This window comes from Piliocolobus tephrosceles, chromosome 5 (assembly GCF_002776525.5).
Source record: "Piliocolobus tephrosceles isolate RC106 chromosome 5, ASM277652v3, whole genome shotgun sequence".
NCBI lineage: Eukaryota > Metazoa > Chordata > Mammalia > Primates > Cercopithecidae > Piliocolobus > Piliocolobus tephrosceles.
Window position 1 is genome coordinate 20,176,681 of NC_045438.1, and position 16,998 is coordinate 20,193,678.

General features: G+C 42.2%; 1 protein-coding gene across 1 annotated transcript in view; it reads right to left on the reverse strand.

The window, feature by feature from the left end:
• Nucleotides 1-496: 496 nt before the first annotated feature.
• Nucleotides 497-16,998, reverse strand: part of WDR27 (WD repeat domain 27) — a 247,483-nt gene continuing 230,981 nt past the window's right edge. Inside the window, exons 26-27 of the mRNA XM_023198152.2 lie at nucleotides 3,786-3,913; nucleotides 497-551 (exon numbers count right to left, since the gene is read on the reverse strand). Of these exons, the coding sequence (XP_023053920.2) occupies nucleotides 497-551; nucleotides 3,786-3,913 (183 nt within the window). The remainder of the gene's footprint in view (nucleotides 552-3,785; nucleotides 3,914-16,998) is intronic.

Sequence of the window (16,998 nt, forward strand, 5' to 3'; positions counted from 1 at the left end):
GCAGTCCCTCCCATCACAGCGGAGGTCTGGCAGTGACATCCCTGCCTGCAGCTGCAGACTGAGGTGGTGCTCCCAGCACCCGGGGCTTCTCATGGAATCCAGCAATAGCCGGTGATGCCTGGACGCCTGAGCCCTGACCGAGTCTTTGCAGGTTGGGCTGGGTGGGGTGGGGGGAGGCAGGACCCTGGAGGCCCCCCTCCCTCTGCAACAGAGCTGGCTGCCCCAGCTCGTGATTCGTGATCACATGGGCTCCGCAATGAGGTGTGACACTTAGAGAAAGCGCTCTGTCACTTACCCAGTGAAACAGGGAGTCTGAAGGCCAAAGAACTGGTTACTTCTTCTACGTGAGGTAGGACGACCTGAGCTCCAGCCCAGAAGGAATGTCACTTACCCAGTGAAACGGAGTCTGAAGACCAAAGAACTGGTTACTTCTTGTACCTGAGGCAGGACGACCTGAGTTCCGGTCCAGATGGAGGGGGCCCGCACTCAGCTCCCTTCATTCAGTTTGGCACAGAGTAGCTGACCTGGTGCTGAGCTGCCTGCAGCAGGAGCTGGGGGAGTGGGAAATCATGACCCACAAGTTTGTCTTCAGAGAGCCTGTTGAGGGTGGCATGTGACAGGCACCTGAGCACCCAGGTCAGAGGCAGGGTGGGGGGACAGATTTCACATGACAGGGTAGGGGGACTTCTGGGAAGCCAGTCCTGAGTTAAAGGAGTCTGGAAGCCCATGGTGGGACCAGGGTGCTGGGAAGGTGGGCAGGGGCTGGACACAAGGTGAGGTCTGGCTTCTGTGGTGTGGTCCAGGACTTCTCAACATTTCCTCACCATGGCACATACAGAAACAGAAAAGTCTGTGGCACACCGGGGCAAACCACAGGATTTGGGAGCATCTGCAGGGGGCAGGAGGGAGAAAATGCCTCCTTTTTTCTTATATTATGTAATCATGAAAGAAAAGTAAAACACAAAGCAGGAGGAAAGGTCTTAAAAGGTTGAGTTTGAACAATACTTCCAGCAAAGTTCTACTCAACGAAAATTTTAGGTTATTCTTGCAAACAACTCTTTTACACCAAACTTTATGAGTAAATTGGCTACGAGAATTTTCTGACTCGGAATTTAAGGAGTCACTGTGATAACCACTAGGTTACACAACAGTCCTGCTTTCACGCTTAAGTGATTTACAAGCAGCCACTTCTGGTTGACTGAATGTCCTGTCTGGCCATTAAACAAAAAGTGGAAAAGCTGGTCTTTTTAAAATGGGCTGAGAAGCATGTGATCATTCTATAAATCTTTTTTTAAAATTTTCTCTTATTGAAAAATGTAGTTGAAATTTCTTATGATAATGCAAAAGGATTTCCAATCTAATGACACTCTTAAAAATCAAGTATTTCAAAGTCACAATAAAATGTTTCCTTAAGAAGATGCAGATGTTTCTGTACTATTTTTTTTCTTTCGGATTCAAATTATAGCACTAACTGCACATGACTGGAAAACCAAATTTAACAACACTTTTCCAAAGTTGAATTTTTGCTTCATACTTATGAGCTGTGTATTTATGTTAGTATATTTCAATTATATGCAATTTAAATATGTCCGTGAAGAAAGCAGATTTTTGAAGAAAATACTATCCTAAACAAATTTTTTATAAAAAGTTTTTCTTCAATTTTTTTTACATGTTTGATAAAACTTCCTGGGGTCATCAGGCATTTTAGTGGGAAATCTCTGAGTGGTCTTCAGATTCCATTTCTTCTCTTGAAGCTAAAACTGGACAGAGTAATAATGACTTGGATTTCAACAACCCATTGTTGAGCGTGGAAGTCTGATTTACAAGTAATTCTGTGTTGTTTTGTTTTTACATAAGGAGACTCTGTGATTACTACTGTGCGATATTGGAGTCTAGGGATTTTCAGAACAAACTCTCAAGTGGAGGCCATCACACCTCCTCTGACTTCATCCACAGGCCGGGTGGACCGACATGGGCGGGGTTTCCATCAATCTCATTTGTCTCAAGTATTCAAGTACTACTTTGGATATTTACTCGAGCTCTTTGTTTTGATACTTTCTTCAGGACAAATTATGTTCTTCCAAGAATGTCTCTTCAGGGATTCTAACTGGGGCTATTAACAATCACTAATGTCTATATAGAGAATAATTCATCTGCAAGAAAAACTTTTTTTTTTTTTTGAAACGGAGTCTCACTCTGTCGCCCAGGCTGGAGTGCGGTGGCACGATCTCAGCTCACTGCAAGCTCCTCCTCCTGGGTTCACGTCATTCTCCTGCCTCAGCCTCCCCAAGTAGCTGGGACTACAGGCGCCCGCCACCACGCCCAGCTAATTTTTTTGTAGTTTTAGTAGAGATGGGGTTTCACTGCATTAGCCAGGATGGTCTCGATCTCCTGACCTCATGATCCATCCGCCTTGGCCTTCCAGAGTGCTGGGATTACAGGCAAATAAAAACTTTTAAAATCAATTTCTGGGTCAGAGTTGGGAAGTCAATGAGTTGGATTTTATACTTATTTCCCTCACCAAAAATGATACAACAGTAAGGGGTTCCTAAGTAAAACTCTATTAGTACTTTAGAATTTATACTAAATCTACTCTTGAATATTTCCCTAGGTCAAACATCTCTCAATACAAGAATGCTATTTTGTTATACTATTAATAATGTTGAAGTGCATACGATTTTATAATATACTAATATTTTACATGTATTTTCTCGAACTCCTGACCTCAGGTGATCCACCTGCCTCAGCCTCCCAAAGCACTGGGATTACAGGCATGAGCCACCGTGCCTGGCCATATTTTACATGTGTTTCTATCGGGCAATTGGTGGGATCATTTCTTTTATCATTCATAGAAGTGTTTTGGACTTTTTTTTCCTTTTTTCTTATTACCACCATTTGGGACAGGGGGGTTCTCTGCTGTTGCTGCTGTTGTTGATTTTTTCTTCATATATAATATATATACACACACACACACACATATATATATATTTTACTGGTGTGCAGATACAGTTGAGGTGCATAAAGAGGACTGCGATGTGCAAGGCACACACTCCTGTACTCAGCTGAGTGCCGCAATACACAGAAGCCTGAAACAGCTGTCAGAAGCCCATGGCGGCTGCACTGCTGCTCTAATCTACGCTTCCTTGCACCTGTGTTCCGAGCCCTCTGCCAAGTGACTTGGTTGTGCCCATGGTGAGAAGAGGTAAACATTCCTCTTCACCCCATTCACCGATCTGGGTGTGGCCATGTGGCTTACTCTGGACTACAACAGACACTGGGAGCGCCTATCCTGCACTTTTGTCCTCTGCCATAAGCAGAACCGATCCAAGTGGGCACTTGTCCCGCAGTGAGGAGACATCTGCAGGACTCTAACCCACGTCCAGAGCAGAGCCCGGCCCGCCCCTGTGCAAAGTCATCAGCATTATCACGGCAAGAGTTCATGCAGGCTCTAACTCCCCCTTCAAAATCTCTTCCACCCTTTCTGTTTCCTTATCATATCACAGTCCAAACCAAAAATTACCACTAGCTTGCATATAAGAACTAAAACATATATCATATTTTCTATGTTTAGTCAAAAAACTTGCCTACGATGTGTATTGTTTCAAAGGCTGACAGTTTCTCTCCAGTCTTGGTTTTTTGGCAATATGAGCAATGGATGCCTGGGATGAAAACTCTGCCATATAGATTGTAGCCTACAGAGCACATATTCAGATTTATATCCCCTACATAGATTACTGCATTCTGAATGGCATGAACTTTCCAATGAGTAAGAGTCACTCACTCACCTCTCTTCTCTATTCCCAGTCCTTGAAATAGTTGATTTCAAATGTTTTCGCCTCAGGTAAAGGATGATATATGCAAAGATTTTGTACAAACTCCAGGGAATTCCCAAGAAATACCACAAAGTTTGAATCTATGGAGACAAAGGAAAATTGTGCAATGAGTGGTGCTTTCCTTTCACACAGTGCAGCAGACAGGATCGCATGGCCTCCAATGTGGGAAGGTGAACACGTCAGCCCTAGGCAAGCAGAGGGCCTTAGCATGCTGACTCTGCGGGCTCATCCTGAGGCTTGAGCAGCTGTGTGGGCACTGGGACTGCAGTCCTTTCACTTGCCCACCCCAGCCCCACCATCTCTTGCCTGGAGGTCATTTGGTCGCCCCCTTAGCGTCAAAGGCAGAAGCTATGAGAAAGAAGAATAGGGAAAGGGATGCAGGCCATTTTTCAAATCCGGCAGGAGGAGCAAGGTTCCAGGGAACATGTGGTGGAAGGTGAGCATCCCGACCTAGGAAGGCATTGCCAAATGCAGGGAACACAGTCACACCAAAGCCTATGTTCATAACCATCATGGAAACTAACTAGGCCTTCTGACGAGAAATACAGAAGGGAAAGCCCATGCACACTAAAATACCACGGTATTTGAGCAACAGAGCGAGAAAGAAGCCAACGCCATAATTTAAGAAGCTTAAAATGGTGCTTGAATATTTGGGGTGAATAATTACTCAATATTTTAAAGTTTTCTTTGTATAAATATATTTTATTACCTTTCTTTCAGAAGTCACACTCACCAAAATCTATTCTTTTGCAGTTATACCAATGAAATAGGAGCTATGGCCTCTGACCCTTTCTCGCTTCTGAGTCTAGGCCTTTAAGGAAACTACAACGTCATTATGAAGACTGGGGAGGAACAGCGTCATGGGCGCCGCTCTGCTCTGCATGAAGGAGCCTGACAGCTGCCAGGTCCTCCGGAGAGAGAAGGCTGTAGCCCCAGGCAGCAGGGAGCCCTGGAGGAAGCCGCCTCTGCAGGCTCACAGGACTGCCAGCTTCGGGTCTCATTCCTTTGTTCACTGCTGCTTCCCAGGTGCCAGACGGAGCCTGGAACTCAGTGGCTGCTCAAAAGATATTGTTGAATGAGTAAATGAATGGAATTGCACAGGAGTGAGGCCGCAGTTTGCAGTTTAGCTGCCTGTCACGGTCGTCACCCAACCACCATTGCTGGAAATGTGCAGACAAGCTGTGCCTCTCCCTGTTTAAGGGAAATGTATTGAGATACCATTCACATACAGTGACACGTGCTCAGGGAGCCCCCCGGGATGAGAGAGCTCACCCATGACTCCACAGAGCGTCTCTGCCCTGTCCAGGCAGGCCCTGGAGTACGCTCGGGTCTGGCTTCTCTAGTCAGAGGTGGTTTGAGTGAGTCTAGAGACTTCACAGGCTCTGGGTCACAGAGCAGGCACCCTTTTCCATCTGGTGTCTTCCACTCAGCATAGCGGTCCCGAGATCCAGCATGTCTCTGCTAGGATCAGCGGTTTGCTCCTTGGTGTTGCTGAGGAAAATTCGACTGCACGGAAGACCACCGTCTATCCACAGTGGACAGACACCAGATGAGTGCTTCTGCCTGCTGTGAATGAAGCTTCTATGAACAGTCTCATACTAGGTATGAAAGGAAAATAAATCAAACACTAAACCAAACGAAAAGTCAAGCTGGGAGCTGCCTCCCATTCTATTCCTAAATAAGATAGCTACAAAGATAAAAATGCTGTTCCTCCCTCACAATTTGCTCACAAGGAAATTCCTTGCAGAACAAGGACAGGCAGAACTCAAGTCATCCCTCTGCTCACATGAGACAAACGCGCATCTGATTGCTTCCTCCACCCTGTTGTTTCACTCAGCCAGACTAAGGCATATGTGACTATTCCAGTAAATTGTGCAGTCAGAGAAAGGCAAATCAGAAACTTAAAAGAATGCAGCCATTTGTCTCTTATCTACTTATCATCTGGAAGCCCCCTCCCTGCATTGACTTATCCCGTCTTTCTGGATAGAACCAATGTACATCATACATATAATAACTGATGTCTCATGTCTCCCTAAAATGTATAAAACCAAGTTGCTCCCTGACCACCATCGTCAGTACCTGCGGAGGCTGTGTCACGGCGTGTCCTCAACCTTAGTAAAATAAACTTTCTAAATTTATTGAGACTGTCTCAGGTACTTTTTGGTTTACAAAGGTGTTTGTGGACATGTATATTCATTTCTCATAGATAAGTACCTAGAAGTCGAATTGCTTAGACATATGAGATGCATGAGAAACTCCCAAACATATTTCCAAACTATACCATTTTACACTCTGTCAGCAGAATTTAAAAGTTTCCACCGAACCACATCCTTGTCAACGTTTGGTATTGTCAATATGTTTAAGTTATCTAGTGAATGTGTAGAGACATCTCGTTTTGGTTTTAATTTGCATTTTCTTAATGATAAATAATACTGAGAAATTTTTTCTTTCACATTGTTATATATGTGTCTTCTTTCTTAAAGTGCCTAGTCAAATATTTTGCTCATTTTTTGATTGCTTTTTATTATAAATTGTAGTTTTTTAAATATTATCTTGACACGTCTTTTGGCTAATATTGTAAATATTTTCCCCCATTCTGTGGTCTACTTATTGTTTCCTAATGCTGTCTTTTGAAGAGCAAAATATTTTTTTCCCTTTATGGAGACAAGATGGTTAACTTAGCTATTCCAAAATATTTTTAAAATTCTAGTTTCTTTTAAAACAACCACAGCAAACTGCATGGATTTGTTCCACATCTTTGAAAGAAAAACATTATTTTATTTATTTCTCAGTGGAAGATAAGTCAGTAAGACTCCACTTAGGCAGGTTTTGTTTTCCTTTCGTCATGCCTCTGCAATGCTCGGAGTCACCCACGCCTTACTCATTGCGGCTGGAACCAGCCCAGCCTCCTCACTCCTCCCACAGCCTCTGGCGCGGGGCGCTCCACGCTTGAAAGCAACGTTTGCGGTGTTTAGTGGAAACGTTCGTGTTTTCTTGGTGACTGGTAAACGGCTGTAGATTACAGACACGCGGTCCTTTGTATGTAACAGAAGGCTTTGAGTGTTTCTGTGAAGATCACCCTGTGAAGAAACGGCAGCAATGAGGGCAGCTGAGGCGGGACGCAGCCCTGGACGTGGGGTCAAAGAGGAGCTGTGCGTGGGGTCAGAGAGGAGCTGTGCGTGGGGTCAGAGAGGAGCTGAGTTCAGGACAGGCATGGCGGCCGCAGGAGGAGGGCACGACGGAGGCCAGGAGGGGCAAAGTGGGCAAAGCCAGGCCTGGAGAGGGGAGAGCCAAGATCAGTGCCACGTCCCAAGGGGATGGCACACAAGCCTGAGAGGCCACGGTCAAATGTGGAAATTGGCTTTGCCAAATCTTGCATTTCAGAGAGAAAAGGCAATATGGCATTAATGCTTGCCTTGTTTAATTTTTGTAATTTTCCCTTTCTTCCTGCCAATAGCTTGCTTTGTTATCCAGAGGGTAGCTACGGTTTTAGCTCACAGTGATGTCAACTTGAAGCTTTTCTCCACAAGCAGCTGTGACCTCAGCTGCAGTGCAGTCAGCCTTCCCGGCCTCCCTCCCCAGCCTCCCTGGTCTCCCAGTTACAACGCTTGGTGCTGGCTTCAGAGTGGCTGCAAGGGTATGGCCCCCAAGGCCTAGGGCTGATCAGCGTGAACAGTACCCAGCACACTTGCTTCAAAAAGAAAGAAGAAATAGGACACAAGCTACTTGTTCTCATGACTATAGCACAAACTATGAAACAAAACATCTTCCTCCAGAACATGGCAAGCTGGATGGATAGTGATCTGGACAAAAATTTCCTGTAGATTTTGTAACTGGGGTTCAGTGAGTACTGGGCTCCCCAGAGCACACATGTGGAGACAGTTAAGTTGATCCAATTTTCCAAGACTCAGAGAAGATGTATTTATATTAGGAATATAAACTTGCTATTAATGCAACTTCAGAATGTCCAGGGCATCTGTTAGAAAAAAAAAAAGAGTAAGTCTAGGGCTGGTTCATGCTGTTGCTATATGGAGGGGATCCACGTCCAAGCCTGCCGCTCACATGATGGGACACATTGCCTTGGCCTCCATCTCTGGGAGTCCCACGCTTTCTCTCCTGGGTTGCCCCACTATTCCTTTTGAAGTCCTCATGTTAGTGACAGTTCAGTTTTCTCTTCAACTTCAAAATTGCAGACAACCTAATTTCTACTGCCTAGTCAAGCTTGTTTCATTTATCTTCCATGTTAACTTCATTTAAATTAAATTTTTAACCTTCTGGAATCTTTGGCCTCTCATGTGACAAAAATAGGCATTAAATTATATCATTTCTTAAATTCTCTGTTGAAAAGTCCAAATAAATTATTGAATATGACACAGAATAATAAGAATTTGGGCTCATTAAATGTAAGATAATTTCATAGCTTAAGGTAATTTCACACCCCAAGGGACTTATAACCTAAACACAAAGCAGATAACCAACATTAACTGTCGGCTGTCCACTGAAGAACTATCTCAGACAAAAAATAAAATTTGGATTAGCTCTCCATGGTGCACGATACTTTTATGAACCATCTCTTTTGGGTTGGCAGCTGCAGTGTGTTCTGAGAGTATGTTAATGCTACAATAACAGTAAGAATACAATTAAGTTGGGAATATATAGAAAAAAAGAAATTGATTACATTATTCCTAATGACTTGAATCAAAGTTGGCACTAATACATTTTTGTCAGAAAGGAGAAAAGAAATGAGAGAAAAAAATTAAAAGAGCGGGCAGGATTTTATATTCTGCCCCCTTTTTGGAAAAACATATTTGTGTGAGCCATGAAATTGCCATTCAAAACCATTTGCATGTTGGTCATTGTGTATGGCTCAGTTTAGTCTTATCACCACAGAGATATCTGCTAGATATCTGAGAAAGATTTCTTGGTGGTCCTGTCAAACGGTGAGTGGGTGCGGGTACCTGGTTCCTCCAGGCTGCTTGACCTGCAGGTGGGTACATGACTCACACAGGTTATCTTTTTCTCCATTAAGCAGCCAATCATTTGCTAAATAGTGATAACAGCACCTTTACTCTGGAAACACCCAGGCGTCCTCCTCCAATAAGTCTGAAATACAGTTTTCTTTAAGCTAAGGAAAAAGAATGAGCTCCCACATCTGCAAAGAATGCCTTTAAACAGAATGTCAAAAACGAACAGAAATTGTTTATTCCAGCATGTTCAGACCACCCCTTCGGTGGCCAGACTTGGGACCACGATCACATTCTTGCTTTGTTGTCTAAAGAACATGGACTTGCCAAAGTTGTGCAAGCCCCATGACATGTGCCACATGATATGAATCATCTTATCACGCAAGCACCAGAAGGAATCTTCACAGGCTGTCGTTACGGAGACAGCAGGCTAGACAGAGCCGGGGCTCATCCTTCCTCCCCTGCACATTCCTTGCTGGGCTGCTGGGGCCACAGGTGGACAGCGCCTGTCCACAGGTGTGTGTGCAGCTGTGGGCTTCTCACCAGTCTGCATCCACTTGGTGAAGGAGGACCACCACAGACCACAGAAAGCTGTCCTGGGGCACGGGTGAGCGAAGACTGTGAGTTCTGGTACCAGGCGACCCGGCCTAGTGTCTGAACCTGCACTTTCCTCGAGACTTGGCCTGCAGCTGAGCCCTCCTGGCCACCATGGCTGCACTGTCCTGTGTGAGGTGCAGCTGGAAAGCCTGGCTCAGTCCTCGTCACACAGACCTTGGAAAAGGCCAGGGCCTCTCAGCCTGCTCAAGTCAATAGATTTTGCATGGGAAAAGTATGCCTTTAAATGGATTTTCCAACACAGAATGTCATGGCTTCTCTCTGTGGCACAGCTCTTGACAAGTATTTGGAAAGTGAGGCTAAGAATAACAACAATGCCTGTCAAACACACAGGTCTACTAGAAAAATGAGATGATGAAGTGGAATCAAGTGAAAACTAAAAAGCTCTACATAAATATGTTATGTTTATTACTACCTTTTGATGAAGGCAGAGCAACCAACCAGTTTTACGTTACAACACATTGTTCACTACTTCAGAACATTTCATTATGGATAGAAAAGTACAGATAAAAAATAAACGTGATACATCTCACCATTAGAAAGGCATATCTCTGAGGCATCCACTCACAGTACCACCTACTCCTCCTCTGAGTGGTATGGAGAGCACTGCTCATTGGAACCAGGCAGGGGAAGCCTCTTGAGTCCACAGTGGCCAAGTCCTTGACCCCAGGCCAGAGGTTACACCAGAGTCCTGCCGTCCATGCCCCACTGGCTTTGTTCTCTGCTCTCCTGGCTGCTGTCTTCCTAGAAAGTCTTCATGGGCAGAGGACTTATACCGCTATTCTTGTACTGCAACCTGACACAGCTCTCTTCCTAGCAGTGGCTTTGCCAAATTTGTTTTGTCCTAAGTCTTCCCCTGATAGAGGTCTCTAATAGATTTAGTATTTTACATATTAGAGTTTTCTTCTTTGACATTTATTCAGCAATTATTATTTAAATAAAATAATTTTATATTTCTTTTTCTTAGAGTCACATTTGACATAACTGGAATATGATTTACTTTGGAAAAATTTATATAAAAACCATAGCAATATGTGTCAGAAACAATATATGTCAAAATTTTAAATGATTTACTTAAATTAAGAGTATTAAATAAGACTCTGGCTTTCTTGCCCTACATCTGCTTTATTTATCTATTTTTAACTAGTTTTAAATAAATTTCATTTTAACAAAGGGGAAACAATATATTTTTAAATGTTTGGGTAACTAAGTATTGGAAAAATAAAAATGAATTATTTTAAATTTTTGCTTCTCAAAAATGTTACAAGAAAAGGAAAATGCATGCACATTTATGGTCAATGTGTGAAAGTTCCAATAAGGATCCCAGGAAGTCAACCCTGTGATATTTCATAGAAGGTGAGGTCACGGCACACTGCATCTCTTGTGAAAATAGAGACAAGTGGTGGCCAGTGAGCTCTGGGTGGGATGAAAGCCCCAGCTCCCTGGTTTCACAGATAAAAGAGATCACTCTAGATCAGGGCATTCCTGCTGGTCCCAGGGGTCCTCGCATGGGGCATAACAGGCTGCTGAGGTTATCTGGAATCTTGAATTGACTTGGAAGCAACCTCACTCTTCTAGGATCCTATAACCATGGGGTCCTGGGATCTTAGGAGTCCAATATATGCAGATCTAATTCCCAGGACAGCTATTTATCGCTGATGAACGTGTCCAGGAAGCCTGTGGAGCCCTGCCTCGGTTGTTCGATCATCAACTGTGGGAGGAGGGCCCAGAAGCCATGTTGTGCACAGAGACAAAGGTCCTGGGACAGAGACCACGCTCACCACGCAGAACCCATGGGCGGAGGCCACACTCACCACACAGAACCCACAGGCAGAGGCCACAGTCACCACACAGAACCCATAGGCAGAGCCCACACTCACTACACAGAACCCACAGACAGAGCCCATACTCACCATGCAGAACCCATAGGCAGAGGCCACGCTTACCACACAGAACTCACGGTCAGAGGCCACACTCATCACGCAGAACCCACAGACAGAGACCACACTCATCAAGCAGAACCCACAGTCAGAGACCATGCTCACCATGCAGAATCCACGGGCAGAGGCCACACTCACCGTGCAGAACCCATGGGAAGAGGCCACGCTCACCACACAGAACCCACGGGAAGAAGCCTCACTCACTACACAGAGCCACGGGCAGAGGCCACATTCACCACACCCAACCCATGGGCAGAGGCCACACTCACCATGTGAAGCCATGGGCCGACAAATCAGAAGACCACAGCCACTTATGACTGTTTACTCCTTTAATTTCACTGCCCAAAAGAAATTCTCTCTTTTTTCTTCTAACTCTAATTATCAAACAAATACTATGTTTTATTGAAGGATATTCTGTTTTAACTTTACCAAATTCTATGCAGGAGTACTGGACACCATTTCCATTTTCCCAATGAGGGGCATCCCTTTTGAGGAGCAGAAAGACGTAAAACTGTGACATGGCACAAACAGGGGGAAGGAGCTTGCATAAAGGGGAAATCTGAAGCAAGTCTCAAAGTATGAAAAACAGTTGTTGCTTCTGGCCCGGTGATGGATGAACTACTACTTCTTATTTTTAAGTTGTTCCTGGTAGCATTCCCGGGCCCAGCTCACAGGTCAGTGATTACTCAGCTAGAAAGAGCTGGAGTTTACCATCCAAGGTAGCTGTGGCAAGCTGTAATTGAAAATAAAATACCATGTAATTCCAGTCCCCTTTTATTAATTGATAACTCTGTAAGAAAATAAGCCAAAAGTGTGTTATTTTCCTTATTTGTAATGCCCTGGAACATCAAGTAAAATACATTAACATAGTAGAATCTATATATACAACAGATATTATGCTGACACTTAATTAATTCAAACTACATTTCACTGCTGTTTTAATAATTTTAGGTGCCCTTGCCAGAGCCGATCTGTCTATGGTGCACAAAAGGGCATTGAACATCCTGGCTAGCGCCCACATGCCTCCTTCCAGGCAGAGCTGAGGAGCAGGCTGTAGGAGAGCACTCCTGATGGAGGAGGAGGAGGTGGTGCCAGGAATCCACCCCACCCAGATAGCAACCGTACTGGCAAACTCGGATGTACGCACTTCCCATACTTTGAATTTATGAAGTCTGTTGAAGGCTCGCAACTTCCAGAGGAAGACTTGAACTATAAACTTAGTTAATTTTTGTAAACTTCAGATTCTGGCACATTAGCAGCTCCCCCTCCCTGACCCCCACCCCCAGGCACACCTTTCAAAAGCGATCTGCACAGGGCCTGCAGAACCCAGGATGGGCAGAAAGCACCCATCCTCCAAATATCAGGGATCTCTGCTCTGATCAGCGATGGATGCTTCTTATAGAGGGTGTAAATAGGAGGGCGGCCATTGTTACCCTTCCCGCATGGCTACAAGCCCCTTTCCTCCAGGAGAAGCAACTTCCAGGGCATTGAAGGAGTCCGCGCCCTTGATCCCTCCTCCAATTTTCTCTCTTCCCCTTATAGGAGCCAGACAGTAAAAAATGAGACATTCAAAAACAACTATGTGCTTGGGAATAATTAGAAAGTGACTGTGGAGGCCAAGGTGGGTGGATCGCTTGAGGTCAGGAGTTCGAGATCAGCCTGACTAATGTGGTGAAACCCCATCTCTACTAAAAACACAAAAATTAGCTGTGTCTTGTGGCAGGCACCTGTAATCCCAGCTGCTTAGGAGGCTGAGGCAGGAGACTCACTTGAACCCAGGAGGTGGAGGTTGCAGTGAGCCAAGATCATGCCACTGCACTCCAGCCTGGGTGACAGAGTGAGATCCTGTCTCAAAAAAAAAAAAAAAAAGAAAGAAACAAAAGAAAAAACAAAAGAAAGTGACTGTGCATGCCACAGGAAAGACTCAAAAAAAGAAATAAGAAGATGTGAAGTTTACATCTGAGGCTGGTCCTTGGCACAGAGTCAAGCTGCAAAAATCAAAATAAACAGAAACAATAAACAAAACAATGACAAAAAACTCAAACCCAGGGGAAAGGGGAGAACTTTACTTCAGAATTACCACAATACTAGATTCAATTGTCAAGTTTTCAATAAAAGATCACAAGGCATTCAAAGAAATAGGAAAGTATGGCCTATTCAAAGGAAAAAGATAAACAAAGTAATAGAAATTGTCTCAGAAAGGACTCTGAGGGCATATCTATAGCACAAAGACTTTAAAACAATTGTTTTCAATTACTTAAACAATTAAAGAGAGATGTGGATAAAGTGAGGAAAATTATATATGAACAAAATGGAAATACCAATAAAGAGACAGAGAACCTAAAACGAAACAAAAAACTTAGGAGGTAAAATATAAAATAATTGAAATAAAGTATTTACTAGAGGAATTCAAAGGCAGGTTTGAGCAGGTGAAGAAAAAAATATAAAACTATCAAGTCTGAGGCACAGAAAGAAAAAAAGAACTGAAAAAAGTGAACAGAGCCTAAAGGGCCTGTGGGACACCCTCAAGGGGACCAACTTATGCACTGCAGGAGAAGAAATAACAGTTGAAAACTCCCAAATTTGATTTTATAAAATGGCTATACATGTATATCCAAGAAGTTCAATAAATTCCAACTAAGAGGAACTGAAAAAGTCCCACTCTGAGACACATCATCATCAAACTTTCAAAGGCCAAAGGCAAAGAGAGAATTCTGGAAGGAGCAAGAGAAAAATCTTATTACACACAAAGGATTCTCTGAGATTATCAGATTTCTCATAATAGACTTTGCAGACCACAAGGCAATGGCCTTATTCCCTGGGCTAAAATAAAACTCAAACAAAGCCCCAAAAAACTCTCAACCAAGAATCCTATACCAGCAAAGGTGCCCTTCAAAAGTAAGGGAAAAATTAAGACATTCCCAGATAAATGAAGCTGAGGAAGTTTGTTACCACTAGACCTGCCCTGCCAGAAATGTGTATGGGAGCCCCACAAGGTGAAATAAAAGGACCCTAGACAGGAATTTGAAGTTGTATGAAAAAATAAAGATCTTAATAAAGGTAAATACATGGGCAGTTATAAAAGCTAGTATTATTATAGCAACACTGTATAACTCCACTTTTTGTTTTCCACATGATTTAAAAGACTAATACATTTTTAAAAAACTACTAGTCTAAAAGCTAATATTATCATAACTTTGGTTTGTAACCCCACATTTTATTTTCTAAATAATTTAAGACACTAATGCATTTAAAATAATCACCACTTTACATTTTGGAGAACAAAATATGTAAAAATGTATTTTGTAATATCAACAACTGACAGGGGTGGGGACAGAGATGTAAAGAAACAGAATTTTTTGTGTTATTGAAATTCACTGGTATCAATTCAAACTAGAGTGTTAAAACTTTAGAATGCTACATGTAATTCCCATGGTAGCCACAAAGAAAACAGCTATACAATATACACAAAAGAAATTGAGAAAGAAACTGAAGCATTTACCTAAAAAATTTGCTTAACAGAAGAGAGGGCCATAATGCAGAAAATAAGGGACAAAAAACTATAAGGTATATCAAAAACAAACAGAAAGATGACAGTAGTAAGTCCCCCATTGTCCCCATTGTCAGTAATTAGCTTAAACGTAAATGGATTAAATTCTCCAACGGGAAGGCAGATTGACAGAATGGATTAAAGACACATAATTCAACTATTCTGCCCCTCAGTATACTTGGGGTATTAGTTCCAGGAACTCCCATATAAAATAAAATTTGCACATACTCAAGTCCCATAGTTGGCCCTGTAAAGTCTGCATATACAAAAACTTGGCCTTCCATATATGTGAGTTTTACATCCTATAAATACTGAAAATTTTTATTTGCGTTGGTTAAAGAAATCACATACAAGCAGACCTGCACAGTTTGAACCCATGTTGTTCAAGTATCAATTGCATATGCTGTCATATGCATTCCTTTTGAATGGAATGGTGATCAAAAGAAAGCAGGGGTAGATACACCAATAACAGAAAAAAAAAAGCTTTAAGTCAAAAAGGCTAAAAGAAACAAAAAAGGACATTATATATTAATAAAAGGTATAATACAAAGAAATATAAATATTATAAACATTTACAGACCTAATAACAGACCACCAAAATATATGAAGCAGAAACTAGTAGAATTTAAGGAAGAAATAAACAGTTTTACAATAATAGCTGGAGGTCCCAATACTCCTCTTTTAATAATGGATAGAACAACCAGACAGAAGAGAGGTAAGGATATAGAGAATTTACACAACACGATAAACCAACTAGATCTGATAAACACTTTACCAAACAAGAACATACATATTCTTCTCAAGTGCACATGGGACATTTCCCCAAAATAGACCATATGTTAAGTCACAAATTAAATCTCAATAGATTTAAAAAGATAAACATCATACACAGTATCTTCTCTGACCATACAGGATGAATTTAGAAATTGATAATATAAGTTAAACTTGAAAAGTCAAAAATTGTGGAAATTACATGACACACTCAAACAACAAATGGATCAAAGAAGAAATAATAAGAAAAATCAGAAAATACTTAGAGATGAATAAAAATAACATACCATGCAAAAAATCTGTGACACAGCAAGAGCAATGCTAAGAGGGGAATTTATAGCTATAAATGCTTACATTAAAAAAAAAGAAAGAGCTCAAATCAGCAACCTAACTTTACAACTTTGTAAGCTAGAGAAAGAACAACAAGCGTATCACAAAGCTAGCAGAGGAAGTAAATAAGATTAGAGCAAAAATCAACAAAACGGAGAAAAGAAAAACAGAGAAAAACAAGGAAACCAAAAAAAATTATTCATTGAAAAGAAAAATGAAATTGAGAAACCTCTAACTATATGGACTAACAAAAATAAATGAGTGAGTCTTACTTATAAGTGAGTAATTTGATTACTCAAATCAGAAATGAAAGTTGTGGACCTTACTACTAATTCTTCAGAAATAAAATGATTATAAGAAAGTACTATTAACAATTGTATGACAACATATTGGATATCCTAGATAAAATGTACAAATTCCCAGAATCACAAAACTTACCAAGACTGAATCACAAAAAATTATCTAAAATTTGAATACACCTGTAACTTGTAAGGAGATTGAATCAGTAAACAAAAATATCTCCTGATAAAGAAAAATCTTAGGCTGGTCATGGCAGCTCACACCTGTAAGCCCAGAACTTTGGGAGACCGAGGCAGTCAGATCACCTGAGGTCAGGAGTTGGAGACCAACCTGGGCAACATGGCCAAACCCCGTCTCTACTAAAAATATAAAAATTAGCTGGTGTGGTCGGGTGCCTGTAATCCCAGCTACTGGAGAGGCTGAGGCAAGAGAATCACTTGAAACTGGGAGGTGGAGGCTGCAGTAAGCTCAGATTGTGCCACTGCACTCCAGCCTGGGCAACAGAGAGAGAGTCTCAAAAAAGAAAGCATGAAAGAAAGAGAGAAAGAAAGAAACAGAGAGAGAGAGAGAGAATGAGAGAAAAAACGAGAGAAGGAAGGAAGGAAGGAAGGAAGGAGAGAGAGAGAGAGAGAGAGAGAGAGAGAAAGAAAGAAAGAAAGAAAGAAAGAAAGAAAGAAAGAAAGAAAGAAAGAAAG